The sequence below is a fragment of the Taeniopygia guttata genome, chromosome 3 (assembly GCF_048771995.1).
Source record: "Taeniopygia guttata chromosome 3, bTaeGut7.mat, whole genome shotgun sequence".
Lineage (NCBI taxonomy): Eukaryota > Metazoa > Chordata > Aves > Passeriformes > Estrildidae > Taeniopygia > Taeniopygia guttata.
In genome coordinates, this window is record NC_133027.1 from 3,943,167 (window position 1) to 3,963,606 (window position 20,440).

Here is a 20,440-nt window from a genome sequence, read left to right on the forward strand (position 1 = left end):
GGTCCCGTTCCCCGTGAGGGCTGGGGCGGTGCCGGTCCCGTTCCCCGCACGGGCCGGGGCGGTGCCGGTGCCGTTCCCGGAGCGGGCCGGGGCGGTGCCGGTGCCGTTCCCAGCGCGGGCCGGGGCGGTGCCGGTCCCGTTCCCAGCGCGGGCCGGGGCGGTGCCGGTCCCGTTCCCGGCGCGGGCCGGGGCGGGGTCGCTGCCGGGGCCGAGCGGAGCCGGGCGGACGCGGGGAGGGCTCAGGCGGCGGCGCCTGCGCGGGGCCATCGCGGCGCTCCGCGAAGTTCCGCGGGCCCGGGGAAGTTTGGGCTCGGCTCGGCCCCGGCCATGGCCTTCCGCCGGCGGGCCAAGAGCCACCCGCTCTTCAGCCAGGAGTTCCTCATCCACAACCACGCCGACATCGGCTTCTGCCTGGTGCTCAGCGTCCTCATCGCCCTCATGTTCGAGGTGAGACGCCCCCGCCATCTCCCCCCGCCGGGACCGGCTGTCCGTACGTCCCCACCCGGTGGACGAGGTGACCCCCCTTGCTTTGCATGGGGTGTCCCCCCCTGGGGCTGTCCCAGCTCGGGAGGGTCCCCACCCCGGCCAGGTGCCCCCATCCCGTACGGGGAGGGGGCTGTGGGGTGCGGGCCCCTCGGTCCGGGGGTCGGAGTGCCGCCCCATTCATTCCCCATCGCTCACCCACGGCCGGAGAGGTTCCCCACATTCCCACGGGGACCCAGCCTGCTGCTGCCTTTAGGGGTGGCACATCCTTCTGCTCCGCTCCAGCTCTGCCGGGGGTCCCTGGCTGGGCAGGGGGAGCACGGGGGGTGTCAAAACCCTGCCCCAAACCCACCGCAGCTGCCGGGATGTCCCGAGCACTGCGGGGCGCATCAAGCGAGAAGCCAAGCCTTGTCTGATATTCCCAGCTTTTGGAAATGGGAAGTTTTGGGGTTTTTTTCCGCTTTTTTTCCTTCAACAGCAGCCCTTTTCCAGGTGTTTTCTCCGCAGCCCGCTGACCCCGCGCCGTGGGACGAGCACCGGCGGCTGCCCGGCCTTTCCCGGCCGTGCCGCTGTGCTGCGGGCCGTGGGAAGGCATCCCCGGGATTCCTTCCCCGTGCCGGGGTGGCGCAGACCCCTCCAAGGCCGCTGTCCCACCCCCGCCATGCCGGGATCGCCGCTCTGTCGCTCCCGCTGCTCCGGCTCCGTCCCTCTCCGCCGCTCTCCCCTCGCCGTGCGGCTCCGCTCGGCTCCGCCGGGCCCTGGTCAGCGGCACCGCCGGCCGGGACCCCCCCGCCTCCCCCGCTGAACCCTCCCCTTCGCCAGTGCCACGTTTCAAAGCAAATCCGGATGGGAAAGGGGTGGCCGGGGGGCCTGGCGAGGGAGGAAAAGCTCTTTCGGTAGCAAATCGCAGGAGGAGGAAATCCATTTCCTCAATTCCTCCCCGCTGACACCCCCTTGCTGTAATATCCCCCTTTTTTTTTACTGCGAACTCACTGAATGAACGAGTCTCTTACAGCATCTGAACCCTTTTCAACGTCCTTGTGCATGTATGTATATTTATTTAAGAGTTTCAAAACCGACCCAGGAGGGCCAGCTGTATTCCAAAGCCACATGCAAATGCTGCAAAGTTGGGCTGCAAGTTTCGTACTTGTACTTTAAAAAGAAAATGCCGCTGAAGTTGCATCTCTGTCTCAGGGTTTCTCCCTGCAGATGGGTTTGTTGCATGTTGGGAGCCCTGTCCTGGAGAGGTGGTACCTGGGCTTTCTGCTGTGGTGCTTTTGGTTGATATGGTGCTGTGAGGGCAGTTCTGAAAATTGATTAACCTCTCCCCGTGGAAGTGGCAGCAGGGAGGGGTTTGTGGTGTTTTGGGGGTTTTTTAATGTATTTTAATTAAATCTCCTTTGGATGCTGAAGGCAGCAGTTTGCTACTCTCCCAGCAGACAGTGCGTGCCTTGCTAGTGCTCCCTGTGGCTGGCAGCATCATCCCTTGGTAAGGGGTTTGGGTCAGCTCTTGGTCCTTGTGGGTATTTCAGTTTACTTTTATTTTATTATTACCTTTATTCCTTCTGCTTTCTTTTCCCCTGGAGGGGAAATCAGCCTCTGCTCTTGTCCAGCCTTCCAGACCATCCGTGCCTGTTCATGCCACCTCTCTGGTGAGTTTTGGTGGCAGCTCTGTTCCCTTGCCATGGTGAGGAGGACTTGTCATTGTCCCTTCCCCTCCTTCTTCTCTCATCCCTGCTTCCCACCCTGCAGCCAGGCTTCCACCTTCCCCGGTGCCAGTGGCCACAGCCAAGCGCAGGCCCAGCGGAAAAGGCCAAATCCTGCTCACAATAGGCTGCTTCCTGCAGGGAAGGTTTTTTTGGGAAGACACAAATAAGATTTTTAACCTTTTCCCAGGCATCCCTCAGGAGCTGACTGCTTCCTTGCTCCAGCACCCTGCTCGGGATGATGCTGGGGGACTGCCACACATCTCCTACTGCTCAAGCACAGCATAAGCTACACCTTGAGCATCTTTTTGGGTGCACAACCACATGGATTCACCAAGCTGGTAATTCCTCTGTGGCAGGGTGCAGGTACTGGTCATGATGGGATTTGGTGGCATGAGGCTGCTCGTTGGTGTTCCAGTGTTGTGTGTGTTTTTGGGGATCATGGTGTTGCTCAGGGAGGGAAGCCCCAGGTTTGGAGGGAGTTTCCCCAAAAAGAGCTGGGCACTACAAAGGGTTTTTATTTCCCAGCCAGCCCTAAGCCTTCAGGCTGTGAAAACACACTTGGTTGTGCAGCTGCCTGGTGCCAGAGAGGGATTTTGCCACTTGTATGTGGCTGTTGGAGCCCAGAAAGAAAAACCTCCCCTTTTTTATTTTTAAAAAACTATTTTTAGTGAGTCTGTATAGAAGTGCGAAACAGGTGCTTCCCATCCTCATGCAGAAATTACTTTGCATATCTTTTTCCACCCTGCTTTGCAGAAAAATGAAGCAAAAGCCAGGCTGGGTTTAACCTGTGTCCCATCAAGGGTGGCTTCTGTGAGTGGTGTCTGGTCAGGTTTGGGGAAGACTTTGCTGATTTTGGAGAAGTTTCTGTATTAGATGGGGGCTGCTATTGTAATCTCTAATGTGGGGAAGCTGAGGCTCAGTCTTGTGCCTGGGGTGATGAAATAAAGCTATAAACCATTGTTTTAGAAGTGGTTCCATGTCCTTGCTGGGCTTTCCCCCTGTGCAGATCGTGGGATGTGAGTCACGGGCTCCCAAACTCAGAGTTGTGACAGTCAGGAGAAGGCGGCTGAGGAATGAGCTGCTATTTCCAGGCTTCCTGCTAAATATACTTTCCCCTTCCCGGTCCCCTCCGTAGTACTCTAAAAATTAAGGCCTTTCCATTGTTAATGAGGAAAACAAAATGCATTCCTGCCTCCCCTGGTCTTTGCCAGATGTGGAAACTGAGGCATGCGGGGGGTGTAAGGGTTGCGTGCTGGGGAAGAGCAGAAAAAAGGTAAAAACGTGCAGTATTTAGGTTTACTTTTAAAAAGGGAATAAACAGGAGTGAGGGTGAGGCAGTGGAAATAGTGTCATGCTGGAGGATGAGTTTGTCTGTGGGGGCAGAGGGGCTGCACCGCCCTCGGGAAGGGCTTTTTGTCAAAGCCAGATGTTTACTTTGAAAGACTTTGGTCCAAAGTTTGGGCTTTAGTTTACATATAGGGCCTGTGTCAATCCATACTGTGGATCAGCAAGTTTGTCTTTCAATAAACTCTGGCTAGCAGGGGAAAAAGAAACCCAAAGTTGTGAGAAAAGCCTTTGGACAGCATTTTGTCTGTAATTAGTTTGAGTTGTTTTTCAAGCCCTGGAAATGTTTTCCCGGCTCAGACTGCAGAAAACTCCCCCAGCCTCCCCCGCCAGAGGTTTGGAGCTGCTTCTTTCCTCCAGAGTGGCTTTAACTCAAGCAGGACCATGGAGATGGTGGCATGCGTGGGGGTTCCTGGCTGTGGTGAACACAAATCCCACTGAGATGAGGCTTTGGAGAAGGGAAACATGTTTCAGAGAATCCTGGAATTGTTTGACTTGGAAGGGACCTTAAAACTCATCTCTTCCCATCCCTCTGCCTTTGGCAGGACAACTTTCACTAGACCAGATTGCTCAGAGCCCTGTCCAACCTGGTCTTGAACACTTCCAGGGATGGGGAGTCCACAACCAATCTGACCAAGCTGCTCCAGGAGTTTATAGAGTATGCTGGGGAAGGATGCTCAAAAATTATTCCTCATGCCTGAAAATATTAATGCTTGAAGGTTACAGTGGGTAATTTCTGGGAGAGGTGCTAAATTGCCTGGATGTGTGTGTTTAAGCACCTTTCTAAAAGCCACTTGCACATCTGAACAAGTGGAGTTGGGATTTTGATATGGAGCATTTCATGGCAGGGGTAAAAACAGCATCTTCTAAATTGCTGGGTGAGGCTCTGAGAACCCTGGTCTATGAAAGGTTCCTTCCCTTTGCAGGGGGCTGGAACATTATCTTTAAGGTCCATATCAACCCAGACCATTCTTGGATCTAAAAAAGGATGGGGAGAACTTTGCTGCTCTGTATTAGGCAGCAATCTCCAGGCTAAGGGGGATGTTGATTTTTCCAATCACCGCATTATCAGGGAGTAAATGCCTGGTGGTAGACAGTAAATGTGTGGTAGTGCTGAGATTGCTTGGCTTTATCTATTGCTCTGCCCCCCAGGGCTGCAAGGTGGATGTGCTGATTTGATTTCTGGCCATGAGAAACAGGCTCATGCCTGTCCTGGCTGATCCAGGCATCTCAGGTCTTGGTGGACACATGGAGTTTTCTCTCTTCACCCTCCAGCTGCACTTTGGTCCTTTAGTTAGTGGCTTTTAGCAGCAGAAAGCCACTCACTGCTGAGGATGTGTTTCCTTCGTGGTGTAGAGCTCCCAGGACAGCTGCTTCCCAAATGTACCTGGTTCAGGCATACAGAACCATAAAACCATTAATTTAGGGAAGACCCTCTAAGGTCATCGAGTCCAACCATTCCCCCAGCACTGCCAAGGCCATCCCTAAGCCACGTCCCCAAGTGCCACATCCCCCATGTAAGGCAGGATGAGGCTGGGATGAGGAACATCTCCCTCTGCATAGAGGTGCCCTTAATGCAGGTCAGGGAGTGGATGAGAAATAAATGTACAGCATTTGCTACATGGTCCCTGCTCTGTGTGTCCCCTGGAGACAAATCCCTCTCCCACTCTCTAAAAAGTTGTGCCAGGAAGGATTAGGTTGGATATGAGGAAAAATTTCTTTGCTGAAAAGGCAGTCAAAGATTGGAACAGGCTGGAAGTCATGGAATCACCATCCCTAGAATTGTTCAAAAATAGTGCAGATGTGGCACCTGTGACCATGGTTTTGTGGTGGGCTTGGCAGTGCTGGGGGAACAGTTGGATTCCATGATCTTAGAGGAATTTTCTAACCTAAATTATTCTGTGATTCCATTAATTGTGCCCCTTCCAGTAGCAGTTTAGTGGCAGCTGTGGCTCTACTCTCTGCCCTGCAGGGCAGAACCATTCCCAGCACTTTCTTTCCTGTACCAGCATTTTGTTTCAGAGCAAACAGACAGCAAGTCTTGTGCCTCTGAATAATCCTCACATTGCTCTTCCCACTCCAAACTTCTGCTTTCCCTGGCTGCCTGTGAAGTGCTCAAGGCAGGCTCTGAAGAGCTTTGCCATCCCTGGTGCTCATCCCTGTTTCCCAAGCCAAGGAAACCTGTTTTTTGCCTTGCAGATACCTGCATCTAGGAGTTTACATTTGTCTTTGGTTGTTAAAATACTTCACTGAGGCTTTAGGAAGCAACCTGCTACCCCTCTGTAAGGAAAGGTGTGGGGTACTGGGGTGGCTCCAAAGCTGCTGGTGGTTCTTCAGCCCAGAGGAAGCAAAGGCAGGTGGGGAGATGGGACAAAGCATTGCTTGATGGAGGAACCTTCCTACCAGGCACTCTGGGGAAGAAGATAAGGAGAATCTGGGGAAACTGTGCTGGAGCTGAGCTCTGTCCAGGCATTGCTTCCCACCCTGGAGATACTCTGGGGCCATTTTCCTGGACTCACAGCTCTGGCCCGTGTCCTCTCCAGCAGTAGGAGGCTTCACCTGGAGATGATGTCTTGTTCCCAGCTGTTTACAGCAATGGATGTCAGCCAAGTGCTCAGGGAGCTGTAAATCCATCAGTGCCTGCTGCCTTTAGCGCATCCATGACACGGCCACCAACCCTGCCACACCACAGCCACCACTGGCTCCATGCCTCTGTTTCATGCCCTGTGCCAGCCTGTGGCAAGGCTTGGGTGTAAACTGCAGGTCCTGGATGTGCTGTACAGTTCTGGGATGAAGCAACTTGGTTTTCCCAGCCAGCAAGGTCTGTAGGAGCCATAAGTGTCTCCCTCAGCCAGCTTGAGGCCAGGCGATGCACTTTTTCCATTCCCACCCCAAACTCTGCCCATGGTCTCGTCTCCATCTTCTGCATCTACTCCTCTACAAACAGAGCAGAACATGTGAGATTTCTTTTTTTTTTCCTTTTTTTCAGTGGAAAAAACAATAAAATCCCCAAACATCACGAAAACTCACCATGGAGTTTGCTGTCCCCGAGCCGGGGCTGCCTGCACCAGTTGCTCAATGCCGGTGGTGGCAGGATGGGAACTCTTGGCAAAGTCCCCTGCTCTCCCCCACAAGATGTGGAGCAATTTCCAGCTGGGATTTTAATATCCTGCCACTCTGAAGCAGTGGCAGCCATGTCTGTGTGAAATGCAGCTGATCTCTGTTGGTGTCTGACGGGCACAGGATTTTTTGGGAATGGTTGTATTTGAGGGTGGATGCTTCTGAAGCATTGGAGGGTTGGTTGGGAGCCACTGGAAGGGGAAAATCTGGTGACCTACTGCCAGTGTGGGGTTGGATGTCATGAAGGCATGTTTGGTGTTGGATGTCTGTGCACTGGATTTTGCTGTGGCCCCAGCTTGAGGGGGCTTTGGTCTCAGAGGTGCAGTTTTGGGGTGTCCTGTGGGGTGGATGCTCTGCCCCATCCCCACAAAGTCTCCTGCTTTGCTGCTGTGGAGGATCATTCCTTTAAATTAAAATTTAGTCAATGTCCACCTCTCTGGTGCTCAATGACAGGATCAGAGGGAATGGTTGGAGCTGTGTCAGGAAAGGTTTAGGTTGAATATTAGGAAAAGGTTCTTTCCCCAAAGGGTGGCTGCGTACTGAACAGGTTCCCCAGGGAATGCTCACAGCCCCAGGCATGACAGAGTTCAAGAAGGTCTTTGACAATGCTCTCAGGCACAGGATGGGATTCTTGGGGTGTCCTGTGCAGGAACAGGAGTGGGATTTCAGTGGTCTTTTTAGTCCCTTCCAAATCAGGATATTCCATGATCTGATTCTATGATTCAATAAATGAAAAGTGAGCAGCACAGCCCTGGGTTTTGGATGTCCTGATGTCTCATCCCAGGCTTTTTTTTCCTTTTTGGCCATGCATCTGGGACCTTGTGGGTGACCAGTGTGAGGTTCTGTGTTTCTGCAAGTGAAGCTGGTGCTGGCACATCTCCCTGGGTAATTTGCCTTTCCCATTGTGATAGGAAAACTGGTCGAGAAGAATGGATTTAACAACTGATTTGCTTCTTCTTCCCTCTGTGTCTTTGACAGGTCACAGCCAAGACTGCCTTCCTGTTCATCTTACCTCAGTATAATGTTAGTGTGCCTACAGCAGGTGAGAGATGCCTCTGCTCCACAAATCCCAAGGGAACATTGAGTCTGGTTTGCCCGAAATCCTCACTTCCAGCTGCCTTGGGCTCACCCTCTACTGATCAGCTGCTCAGGGTCTTGTCTGGCAGCAAATGCAGTCTGGCAGAGATGTTAAAAATAAGATACTTTGGGAAGAAGCAAAGTTTGAGTGGCTCAGAGCACTCTGGTCGTGTCTGCCAGCCCTCATGCTGCCAGGTTGGGAAGAAGTGCTTTCCAGGGAGTTTGGGGGCTTCCTCTTTTCTTTCTGCCATGGCCAGGCCACTCTGTGCTCCCTGCAGGATGAGGGTGCTGCTCCAAGCCTGGTCAGGCTGGATCCAGCTGTGTGATTGCCTGCCTGGAGCAGCTTCTTGTCCCCCTGAGGAGCAGGAGGGATTTATCTCTTTGACCTGTGCATGTCATCCCTGTCCTGCTGGTTTTTGGGGATGGCACCTGGAGAAGAGGGTGTGGAGATGGACGTGGTGCACAGCATCCCTGCTCCAGGCAGGTTCTGATTCACAGGGAGTGAATTCCAGGAGACTCTGAGCTGGTGCAGCGCAGAACCAAAGGGACCAGAGGAGGTGTCCCAGCTCCCAGCCAGGAGGCTCAGCCCCTGTTTTTCCTATTATGGCTGCTGGTTGCTGCCTTCCTGGCTCAGAGCCCCTCTGGACCTGGCAGGGATCTGGGCACTGGCCTGGAGACAGCAGGAGATGCTTTGGGTAAAGGCCTGGGCTCGGGATGAGCCAAATGCCCGGGGCACAAAGCCTGGCCTGGTGGCAGAAAACTGCAGTTAATTGGGAGTGTTTGAGTAATCATGCAAAGAAAGAGCAGGGTGTTGGGATTAGGGGAGCTGCAGTGAGGCAGACATGCGGAAGATAAAAGCTCTGCCCTTAAAGGCTTTGGTTATGGCTGAAGGAGTCATCCAGCTTCCAGATTCAATTATGGTCCCTTCTCCCCTGTGGCATAGTCCAGACAGCTTCTGCTGCTGGTTTTTTAAGGGATTTATTCTTTCCTGACATGAGATGTCCCAGGGGGCACAGAAACACCTCCCCAGGACCAGGTATTGGGATATTAATATAGGGCATAAGCTAGTGGGGAGAAAGATCTTAGTGCAGCAGCTTCTTGGGAGGAATCTAAATTTTTCCAAGGCTTTCCCACATCCCCCACAGCTTCTGCTACAACTTCTGAGGTGCCCTGGAGAGAGAAGGCAGAGCACAGGTACATGATGTTATTTTCTTTGGCCATGCAATTCTGTCTTTTACCTTGCTCTGGGATACAGGCACCATTTTTACCTCTGGGTCTGCACAGCACCAGGGGCTCCTAAGGATAGGGTGTTTTCATATCCTCATGCCAGGTGTGTTCATAAATCCCCTTCAAATCTTATAAATCTGGAATGAAGCTTTGTTTAGGGTAGGCAGGGCTGGTGACAGAGCAGTTTCTTCCCATCAGGAGAGGACAAACTGGATCAGGGTGAAGGAGAGCAGCAGCCAGGAGTAGGCTGAGCTTTGTGTGATGATACTTCCTGCAGCCTTCCCAACTCTACTTCTTCCCATAAGCTTCAGGGCTGAAAATAGTCACCTAAATGCAGATGTCTGGGGTATTTTGGGTGCTGCTGGGTCTCCTGTTGCTCCAGAAGAGCAACAGCCTCCCTATTTGTGGGTCCTATTTGTCATCCACCAGCCCTGTGCTGCTGCCTCAGATCTCTGACTAGCAGAAGGCACCTGCATTTAGGCAGCTGAATGCTGCTCCAGCAGTTTTCAGGGAGGAGTGGGAGATCCTAAGGAAGTGTTAAATCATAACTGAGGGAGTTGAAATCCTATCCTAAGCGCTGATGTTTCTAGTGGGGAATCCCTGATCCTGTCACTTGCTTCAGCTTCCCGTGTCTTCATCCCTGCAGGTGATAAATCCCCATCTCCACAGCCAGGCTGTCCCCAGTGGCAAGGGGAAGCTTTTAGTGCCCTCAGTGTCCCCTCCTTTGAGGTGTGTACCTGTAAGAGGGAAACCACCCACGTCTGCCATGAGCTATCCCTGAAGAGACCCCTTTTTCCCTACCACTGGCATAGTCATGACCTCTCTGGTGTCCCCATCCAAGCTGCTCCCCACTAAGCCCTCACCTGGAAATCCTTTGGGCTATGGGAGTCTGACCCACGCTTTTTTTTTGCCTTTGCAGATGGGGAGCTGGTCCAGTATCACTACGGGCTGAAGGATCTGGTCACCATCCTCTTCTACATCTTCATCGCCATCATCCTCCACGCAGTGGTGCAGGAATACGCCCTGGACGTGAGCGCCATTCCCTGTCTTGTGTCCTCAAAATACCTCAAATTCCACGGGGGGCTCTGCAGTTAAATGCTGTTCTGGGGGTGGTCTGGGGGATGAGGTGATGATGAGTGAGCTTTCATCTCTGGAGGCTGCTAGGGATTGAGGAGGAGGAGGAGAGAGAGTTGATGGTGGCTCATGTTTTCTTGTTTGTCTCTCCCTCTGCTCTTTCCCAGAAAATCAACAGGCGTCTGCATCTCTCCAAGGTCAAACACAGCAAGTTCAATGAGTCAGGGCAGCTGGTTGCCTTCCACCTCACCTCTGTCATCTGGTGCTTGTACGTCGTGGTGACGGTAAGGCACGGGGCTGGCTGGCATTTGGCTTTCCAGGGGGAACTGTGGGTTCTGGAGCACAAAATCCCACTGGCAGCAGAATCCCCAGCCAGCTTCTGGGCCAAAGCAGGCACATTGCAGTCAGTGTTGTTTTCAGCTGTGGTGGATCTTTCCAGCCACTGTCTGAGGGCAGTTTTGGGAGATCCTTCTCCTGTATTTTACAAAGCACAGGTAAATGGGCTGTGAAATATTTTTGGAGCTGAGCCACAGAAATCCTGCCTGCCCCCATCATCTCCATCCTCTGCTCCAGGATCTGATGCCTTTCTCAGCTTATTTTTCTCCTTATGTACATTCAGTGCCTTGAGGTTTCTGGGTGCCCTTTTGAGGGGTCATGGGGCGGAATTTTGGGATCCCTCTTTGTCCTTCCTTCCTTGGCAAGCTGATGGTGAGGGAATCTTTGAAAACAGGGAAACCTTGCTGTTTCTTGAGGATGTGTCAACCCGAAGATTTCAGAGGGAAAACTGTCATTTTGGGAAGGAAGGGGGAGGGGAGAGCAGGTGCTGTGGGAGAGATCTGACTGTTTTGGCAGGATGAAGTGATGATGCTTTGCTACCTGCAGCCATTGGGGTCCAGCTGTGGTCTGCAGTGGCTCTGGGGATGGATCCTTGGGGACAGGTTCCCTCCCCACTGCTCAGAGGGTCCTGCCAGCCCTTTTTAGAGAACTACTTTTCCCTTCAAGACCAGCATTTCTAGAGATCTGCTGGCATTGGTCTCCAAGGAAGGAAACTTTGGCAAAACAGTTGATGCTGCTGGTTTTGGGCTCCCCTTGCCCAGTGCCAGACACATCCGTCAGCAGCTGTGGGGCTGGAGCCTCCTGTACACCCCACATTGCTGTGTAATGCTCCCCAAACACCCAACATGTGCAGAGCAGGTCACTCTTGTGCTTCCCTGGCCTTCCCTAGCTGAACAAACGGGTCTTGGGACAGACAGGGAATGGATGATGGTGACTGGGCAGGACAAATTTCCCTTGCCAGCATCTCCTTGCAAAGCCTACAGCAGCATCCATGGGGCAGGAGTGAGAAGGGAGTCCCATCCTGTAAGGCAAGAGGTGGAAAATGAAACTATCCCAATTCATATCCTTTTTTTTTTTTTTTTTGTTGGTGTTTTCTGTTCCTCTTTCTATTCAGAAGCATTTCTTGTTGCTGAAGTGCTGCTGGGGTTGGAAATGCCAGTGGGGAAGAAGCCTCTGAGACCATGCACATGGCTACCTGAGCCGTGCTTCACCTCCAGAGCATTCCAAACCCCAAAATAAGCTCTTCTGAATTTGGGTCCCTCTGTGCAACTAAGCTAACAGCCTTCAGCCCCCAAATAAGGGGCCTGGTGAAATTTTGGAGGGGTGCTAGAGACCCACAGATGCAGAGCTCAGCCTTGGCCCTCGCATGGAACATGGTTTGCTCCTGCAGGCTGTGACGAGGCTCGGGTGTCTTCCCCAGTTCCTTGTTTCACTGTACCATCAGCCCAGCCTCTCATAACCTGTTTTGTTTTGCTGAAGCCTTGCCTCTCTTCTCCTTTTCAGGAAGGATACATTTCAAACCCCCGGAGTCTGTGGGAAAACTACCCGCATGTTTATCTGCCGTAAGCACTTGCGAGGGCATTTTGTTCTGGGGCTTGCCACTTCCTTCCTCTCCATGGTTTTGCCTGCTGGGAGTGGGGTGCTGACAGCACAGCACCCTCTGCATGCACCCTGCAGCAAGGATGCTGCACTGAGACCATGAGGAGTGGGGATATCTCATTTGTGAGCCTGGGGAGGGGTGTTTCAGAGGGTTTCATGAGGAAGGCCCTGTGGGCTTCGTTACTCATCCTAACTGTTTTCTGCATCACCTTGGGAAAGTCTCTTTGCTGTTCATTTTTCACGGTGCAAATGTAGTGGGGGATGACTCTTCCTTCTTGGTTTTTTACAAAAGTGACGTTTGCAGAAAGCACAGAGACCACAGCACAAACATCTGGATAAACTCCATGTGTGGCTCTCTTGGCTCAACAAATAATTTCAGCCCTGAAATGATTTCTCCTAAATCCCATGGCTCCAAAACAGTGGAGGGATTGCCCAATGCTGCCCGGGCACTTGGGCTCCTGGTGTCCTGCCATGGCCTGGGCTGGCTCACGTGGCTCCTCCCCACATTTCAGGTACCAGGTGAAGTTTTTCTACCTGTGCCAGCTGGCGTACTGGCTGCACGCCCTGCCTGAGCTCTACTTCCAGAAAGTCCGCAAGGTGAGAGCCAGGGGGAGGTTTTGGGAGAGGGAGCTCTGGGAGAGGGTGGGTGGAGAGGGCTGAGAGGTTGATTTGGTTTTTGTGCCCCTGGCAGGAGGAGATCCCCCGGCAGCTGCGCTGCATCGCGCTCTACCTGCTGCACATCGCCGGCGCCTACCTGCTCAAGTGAGTCAGCTCCACACCAGGGATGGGGCTGGGCAGCTGCCTCTGCCCTGGGGCTCACCTCAGTGGGGTGAGAGGCTTAGAAGGAATAAATCAGGTTGTTTCAGTGGAGAGTGAGTTTTTACATAGGCAGGCATATAGGACAAGAGGGATGGTTTTAAGCTAGAAGAGATTTGGATATTGAGAAGAAATTCTTGCCTGTGAGGGTGGTGAGGCATTTGGCACAGGTTGTTCAGAGGGTTTCCCATCCCTGGAAGTGTTCAAGGCCAGGTTGTTTGCATTCAGGAAGACATAATCACGGCATATGATTATATGCAGGTGCTTTTAGTTGAAGAGCTCTGGAATTCAGGGGTTTCAGACCCAAATCTGACCCCAACATGATTTCAAGCTGAACATGTTTTATAGTCTGTCATTATATAACTACATATTAATTATTAAACTTGTATTGTTCTATTGTATACATTGATTCCATCCAAGCATGGATTTCTTGTGATTCCCCCCAAACCCCCTGAACACAGTTCTCATGATTCTTGTTACAATCAAACAATAATTATATCTAATTACTAAGCAAGCATTACATCTAACAATCATATCATTTATCATATAATAATTACACAGGTGCAGCGCAGTTTCACATGATCTAACAAAGACAAGGTCTAACATTTTCCCAGGGCCTACCCGTAACATTTTCCCAGATCCTACCAAGCTCAGCTCCCTGAGTTCCCATGATTTTATACACCTTTTACTATCAAGGTTGGATGGGCAGCCTGGGACGGTGGAAGATTGGAGCAAGGTTGGATTGGAGCAATATGGGACAGTGGAAGATGTCCAGGGCAGGGGATTGGAGTGATCTTTAAGGTCCCTTCCCACCCAAACCATTCTCTGATAAAAAGCAGAGCAGCCTTGCCAGCCATAGGGTTTTGTGTTGGATATATCCCAGCTCTGGTAGTGTTTTGGACTGTGCTGAGGGTTTATAGACAGGGATTTCCCTTATTGCAGTCCTACCCCTACTACTGCACAGAGATCTGGCTTTGGGCTGGCGCTGCAGCTCATGAACAGCAGGGCCGAGGCTGCAGCTGGGTTTGAAGGATGAAGGTTGAAGGTTGACCAGCCCAGTGATGCTTTTTTTTGTTTTTCCTTACCAGCTTAACTCGCTTGGGGCTGATCCTCTTGCTGTTGCAGTACTTGGCTGAGTTCTTCTTCCACATGGCACGACTGGTTTATTTCACGGACGAGAACAACGAGAAGCTGTAAGCAGGGGAGCTGCCTGTGGCTCCCGTCCTCCTGTGGAGCCCAGGAGAGGCTGGACCTTGCTCTCCCCTCCTGGGTCAGCACTGGGGCTGCTCCTGCCCACACCTCTGCTTGCCCTCCTGCAGGTTTAACGTGTGGGCCGTGGTGTTCGTGGTCACCAGGCTCTTCACCCTCACCTTGTACATCCTGGTCATCGGCTTCGGGCTGCCGCGCGTGGAGAGCCAGGCCCTGGACCCCGAGAGAGGGAACTTCTTCAGCTTCCTCTTCAACAATATTCTCTTCAGGTAGGAATGTCTCCTGTGTCTTCTTTGGCTGTGTTATTCCAGCATGGGTTTTTCTGAGTTTGGAAGTCATGGAATCCCAGAATGGTTTGGGTTGGAAGGGAACTTAAAGATCATCTTGTTCCAACCCTTGCCTTGGACATGGAGATCATCACTGGACCAGATTGCTCCACGTTCCATCCAAATGGGATCCAGACAGTGACGAGCTGATCCTGATTCCATTTAGGGAAGGTGTTAGTGAGCTGAAGGGGGTGTGAAGGAAGTGAGGAGGGGTTTAAAGGCTACACAGAGCCAAAATGGAGGCGAAAAGTCAGGAAATAAAGTGTTAATCAATTGAAGTTACAAAGTGCAAGCCTATCTTGGAGAAATGCTAGTAGGCTTTCCCTGTTATACCTGTAAGTGCATTTACATGGATGTGGTCAAGGAAAAGGCATTTTCCCTTCTGTTTGGCCATGTTTTGTGGTGCCCGTTGATGTGGGAGGCAGAGGGTGGAATGGGCTCCTTGTGCCTTGCAGTCTGTCAAGTCTGGGAGCCTTTCTCATCCTTGCAGCAGCTGTGGGTGCAGCTCAGAATTTGCCAGGCATGGTCATTCTCAAGCTTTTTGAAGCCCAAGGACTGCTGGCACACCTGAGGATTTGAGGGTCTTTCTTACCTCCCTTCCACCTTTTAGATCATCCGGGGACATCGTATCTTGACTGTGCCACACTGTGTTTTGGGCAGTGCTGGTTGAGATGATCCTGTTGATCAATTCCTGCCCTAAAGTTGAAAGAATCAGTGAATCAAAACCTGAGATCCTTATGATGTGGAGGGAAAGGAAGGTGGCTGCTCTGGGCTGAGGGGTGGCAGAAAGGAGAGATGGTGGCTGGAGGGACGGCGTCTGCCACGTGGGGGACCTCGGCCACAGCCCCAGTGTGGGGGGAAGGCCGGGCTGGGGGTGGCCTTGCTGCTGTGTTCTCAGCCTGCCTCTTCTCCGCCCCTGGCAGAATGAGTGTGCTGCTGTTGGTGTGCCTCTTCCAGGCCTCGGTGATGTGGCGCTTCATCCACTTCCAGCTGCGGCGCTGGAGGGAGTACTGGAACGAGCAGAGCAGTCGGAAGCGAGCCGCCGCCGCCGCCAGCACCAAGCAGCAAACCAAGCTGCTCAAGAGGGACTCGGGTGAGTGCTGGAAGGGTGGCACTGTGGAGGTGTCAGTGCTGGGGTTCAGCATCCCCCCAGCAGGCTGCTGCCTGGGCAGGGTGTCTCCACCAGCGTCCTGATGCCATGGGGGTTTCCCCATGTCCGTGGGACAGTCCTGAGAGAATAAAGGGTTTGGCTTGTGCAAGGGACAAAGTTTCTTTCTCCATAGAATCACAGAGTGGTTTAGGTTGGAAAAGACCTCTGAGATCATGGAGTCCAACCTTTGACCAATCACCACGGTGTCAAGCAGACTACAGTGCTGAGTGCCATGTTAAGTCATTCCTTGCACACCTCTAGGGATGGTGACTCCAAACCTCTCTGAGCAGCCCATTCTAATGTTTAATCACCCTTTCTGTGAGGAAATTCCTGCTAATGTCCAACCTGAACCTCTCTTGTAGCAGCTTGAAGCTATTTCATCTTTTCCTGTCCCTTGTTCCCTGGGAGCAAAGTCTCACCTGGCTGCACTCTCCTGTCATGGAATTGTGGCAAGTCAGAAGGTCCCTCCCAAGCTTCTTTTACTCCAGGTTAAACACCCCCAGCTCCCTCAGATTATGCTCCAGACCCCTCACCAGCTCCGTGTCCCTTTGTTGCCATCCCCAGGTTACCATGAAAACGGAGTGGTGAAAGCAGAGAACGGAACCTCACCTCGCACCAAGAAGCTCAAGTCTCCGTAGAAGCCAAGGGTTGTCTCCAGGGGAGGAGGGCGAGATACCAGGACTGAGCAGCCCCTCCTCCTGCTCCTCACGAGCGGCGTCTTGAAAGGCTCGGAATCATCTTCCCAAGGTGTCTCTCGCTCTCCTCCCTTCCTTCCTTGCTCTCGTGAACCGTTTGCAATAAAACCAAAAAGGCCTCATTCCCCTTTCCCATCCCCCTCATAGGAGCCTTCTCCAGCCCTCCTGGTTTTGCCTTCCTCTGATCGTAAACCAGCGTGCAATTTTTTTTCCCCTTTTCTATTTTAGTGTTTGGTTATTTTGGTTAATGGTTACAAGTGTATCATAGATGGTTCCAAACAATCCTTTTTTCTCCTACAGCATGTTCCTCCCCTCTCTTCATGGTGCTTCCCTGAACCCCTGGGACAGGGCCACGACAGCTTGAAGGCACCAAATGTGTGTTATGGGATCAGATTCCTGGGGGAATGTGCTGGGGCTGGGAGATCTAAGGCCCAGGGGTGCTCCCAGTTGAGATGGGGCACAACTGGCCAGCACTCAGCAGGATGGGGATGCTGCAAAGAGAGACCAGGGTCTGATGGAGGAAGCTCAACCCTGTCTTGTCTCCTGGTGGACCTCTGGTTAGCTGAGGTCTTCTGAACCCTGTTCTGGAGAATTTTTGAGAGCTGAGCAGCAGAGAAGGGAGAGAACTTCCCTCTTCATATGGAAGGTCCACCTCCCAGCCTCTGCTTGCCCTAGCTGGGTTTCTCTTGACTGCCCCATGGTAGTTCTGGACCTCCTAGCCCCAAGAGCTGGGCCCAGGGCTTTGCAGCTCTCAGTGTTTTGTTATGGGGCAGGAGCATCCTCAGTTCCACACGAATCCTTGAGGCCTGCCCTGCTCCGAGCGCTGGCCTGGCTCTTGTCAGCCCAGCCCTTTTCCAGCTTGTCTGTGCCTCATGGACCTGGTGTTCTTGTTGCTCGTGACCACATTCAGGTGACAAATGGGTTGCTGCAAAGGGTTTTTGCATCAGTGGGACTGTGCCCCTCGTGCTGTCACCTCAGCCTTCCTTGTCCCTTCCGTGCCAGTCCAGCCATGCCATCGGCAGCCACCAGCTTCACTCTTTGTTTCCAAAGGATACAGTGCTTGTATCCACTCAAGGTGCTATCAAACCCAGGGTTTCTTCCAAAAATCCTAGCCCCTTCATCCCTTTCTGAGCTGTGAATGAGATGACAGGGAAGGAAGGTGAAGGAGGCTGGGGCTGCAAGGAGCAGCTTGCATTTTAGGAAAAGCCTGGCTTGTGACACGTAGCTGTTAGCAGATGGAGTTGTCTCAAATCTACCTCAGAGGCCATCTGTTGCTGCAGACCACTTTCCCCTCTTGCTCCTGCCCGCTGCCACCTCCACGTGCTGGCAAGAGGTTTTGTGGAAAGCCAGATCCCACCAGCCTGATCCCTCACTGACTCTGCTGGGAGCAGCATCTGCTTGGGGTTTTGTGGATCAGTGCCATCTCACTGGGCTTCTTTTTGAGGTGCCACGCCAGGCTAGGTGAGGAGCAGTGGCACCTCTGTCCCCACGCTGTCCTCTGGGGCGGTTCCTGAGCTGGGCTTTGCTGTTGGTGCCTCCTGTGCAGTGAAGTCAGCCCGAGCTTTAGTTCTGCTTTGCCGTGACAGGAACAGAGGACTCGTGGTGTGTCCCCTTGGCTGGGTGAGGAGGGGAACACAGAGCTGGGGTGCTGTTCTTGTGCAGTCCAGGATTGATCCTTGGCGTGCCCCTGGCTCAACCCTTGGGGCTCTCTCTGAGTGCAATTCCAGCTTGAGGCCGGTGCTGTTGTGCTTTGCACCACTCGTGTTTTGAGGAATGGCTGACAGTTGATTTTCTGCCCCTCTTTGTGCTGAGTTGGGTTTTCCCTGTTTATCTGGGTGTTTTTTATCCTTTCCCCTCTTCTTGTTGAGGAGGCACTGGAGGGAGAAAACATGCAGGGACATGAGGACAGTTGGTGAAATTCCACCTGTTCCTCAGTTCTCACCACATTTGAATGTCGAGTGAGAGATATTGTCAGGAGAGAGGTTTCCCCGTTTTCAGGGGAGCTGGGGAAGGAGGCTGGAGCAGAGCCCCTGGTGGTACTTTGCCATTTCTCCTTGTAGCCTGTGCTGGGAGGATAAGGCACTTTTTGGCTCAGAGGCAGCAACAGGACCCTTGGTGCAGCGTGATTGGGGGAAAAGAGCTTTATGTTGGGGAAGACATGGAAAAGGTCTAGTGTGAGAGGTTTTTCATTTCTCCTGCCTCTTCCCATCCCCATTGCCAGTGTCCTCCAGGAGCAACTGCTGGCTGGCACCTCCCCAGAGCCTCAGCCAGGCCTTTCTGCAGTGCCGGTGCCTCGCAGCAGCCGAGCTGCTTGACTCTGTTAGCAGGTGACCCCCAAAAACACGGCTGCTGAATGATTCCTCCTCCTGCCTGCTTGGCTTCAGGCAGCTTTTCCACTTGCACAAGCCCATCTCTTCCTACAGTAGCTGCCTTGTATCCCAAGTGCCTTATGTTGTAGCCTCTCTGTGCACTATAGCAGTAGCTGAACACCCTCCTTTGTTATTACGTATGTACAACATATGCTACATTTACGTGTTTTCTGTTTCCTTTTTGATAGCGCTACCAGGAAAAGGGACATTTGTTTTTGAAGCATTTCCATATGTTCTTTTTATAATTTTGTTTTTTTAAACCTGTAGATGATGGGGCTTTATTTTTTAGCCCTCCTTTATATTTAGTCCTCAGAAATCCCCATCCTTCTGTTGGACCCCAGCCTGGCAGGTTGGTTTTTTTTGAGCTGAGCCTTTGTTGTGAGGCGATATCCACTGTCATCCTGGAGGTTTGCAATCCCCTCTCCATCAGAGGGGCTGCCATGGGCTGCTCCTATCTCTGTGTTGTAGTGCAAGCACAATCCCTGGGCTGCAAGCCTGCAGTAACTGCTCCTGTGTCCATGTCATTTCTCAGCAGATCCAGCCTTCCTTTCAGCCCAAAGAGCTTTTTCTTGGAGCATTTTCATATCAAGCCCTTAGTGGTCAGTCTGCCCTTGGCCTCTCCACCTATGAAATGCCGTGAGCTCACTTCCCTTTAGTGGATGCTCTTCTCATGCCCCATCTGTGTCATCTGCAGAAAACATCATGGAATTGTTGGCTGAGGTTGGAAAATGCCTCCAAACTCATCAAAGTCCGATCTTTAAACCAACACCAAGATCCAGCCCCGAACAGGAGTTCTTGTCCACCACAGTGCAGAAGGTGATGGAGATTATCCAACACTTCCAGTGGGACATGATTCCTTGCACCCTTCCCATGGGCTTGAGGCTGCTTTAGTAGTCCGTGATTATCCAACCTAAGGAGGTCAGGAATTGAGAAGCCTGTGGTTTTTGGGGTGAAGTGTGGTGTTTTCCTGTCCTAGCCTAGAAGAGCTGTGAAATACCAGCACTAGTTCTATTTTCTGGTCTTAGGTAGCTGGAGAATGGGCTTGGGAAGAGAAAGGGGTGGAGGAAAAACAGATGTAGCATTTCACATGCAGTTTTTGAGTGACTCTTATATTATGGGGCATTACGGTTGCGTTTATGTTGTTGTTGTTGTTAATTAGGATTCTTTCTTGTTACTCATCATGTTTGGGTTAGTAGTAGCCAAGTTCCAGTTCCCCTGTAGGTCCCCTTACTCTCGACTCAATGTTTTAAAAGGTATTTTTGGTAGGGTTCCTGGTTGGAGGGAAGCGTGGTCACTCTGGGATGTCTCTTCCTTGCCTCCAGGTGACTGGGAGCTTGGAGCCTTTGCTGCAGTGCCTGGGGGTTACAGCAGCCTCGGGCTCTTGCCTTTGGTAGATGGACCCCAGGTTGTGTCAGCAGCGGGTGGAGATGATGGGGTTCGCTTTACAGCCTTCCAGGAAACTTCATGGGGGTGAAAGGTTGGTTTAGTAGGTTTTATGCCCAGCAGTGAGGTATGTTCCACCTCCCTGGGGGTTTTCTGGGAAGAATGGCTGTTGGAAAAGCCAGGCAGAGGTGTGTAGTTTTTCCTCGAAAATGTTGAGCTCGACTGATCAAACTTCAGCAGAGGAACTCGAGGAAAAGTTTTGTTCTTCCATATTGATGCTTTAGTGCAAATTCCCTGATTTTGGAGGGGGGTGGGGGGGAATTAACAGTCTCTGGTATTTTATCCCCTTTGTTCATTCTTCCTGTCACTTCAGTTTTTGTACGGATTTTGTTTGTTGTTGTTGTTCATTGTTTCAATGACTTTTGTGATAAACTCAGCAGAAGTATTTTTCTGAAATAAATAAATAAAAGGCATAGATTCTTCCAGTGCTGTTTCCACTGATGCTTTATTATTGCTGAGCTGT

At 52.1% G+C, this 20,440-nt stretch overlaps 1 protein-coding gene across 1 annotated transcript; it reads left to right on the plus strand.

Annotated features, from left to right (window-relative positions):
* The first annotated feature begins 207 nt into the window (after window positions 1-207).
* On the plus strand, window positions 208-20,402 carry TRAM2 (translocation associated membrane protein 2). Its single transcript, XM_030269897.4, has 11 exons — window positions 208-447; window positions 7,635-7,698; window positions 9,880-9,989; window positions 10,202-10,318; window positions 11,874-11,932; window positions 12,482-12,566; window positions 12,661-12,731; window positions 13,874-13,978; window positions 14,105-14,263; window positions 15,244-15,413; window positions 16,035-20,402. Exons 1-11 carry the CDS (start codon window positions 328-330, stop codon window positions 16,106-16,108), a joined length of 1,134 nt encoding a protein of 377 aa, XP_030125757.4. The 5' UTR covers window positions 208-327; the 3' UTR covers window positions 16,109-20,402.
* The last annotated feature ends 38 nt before the right edge of the window (window positions 20,403-20,440 follow it).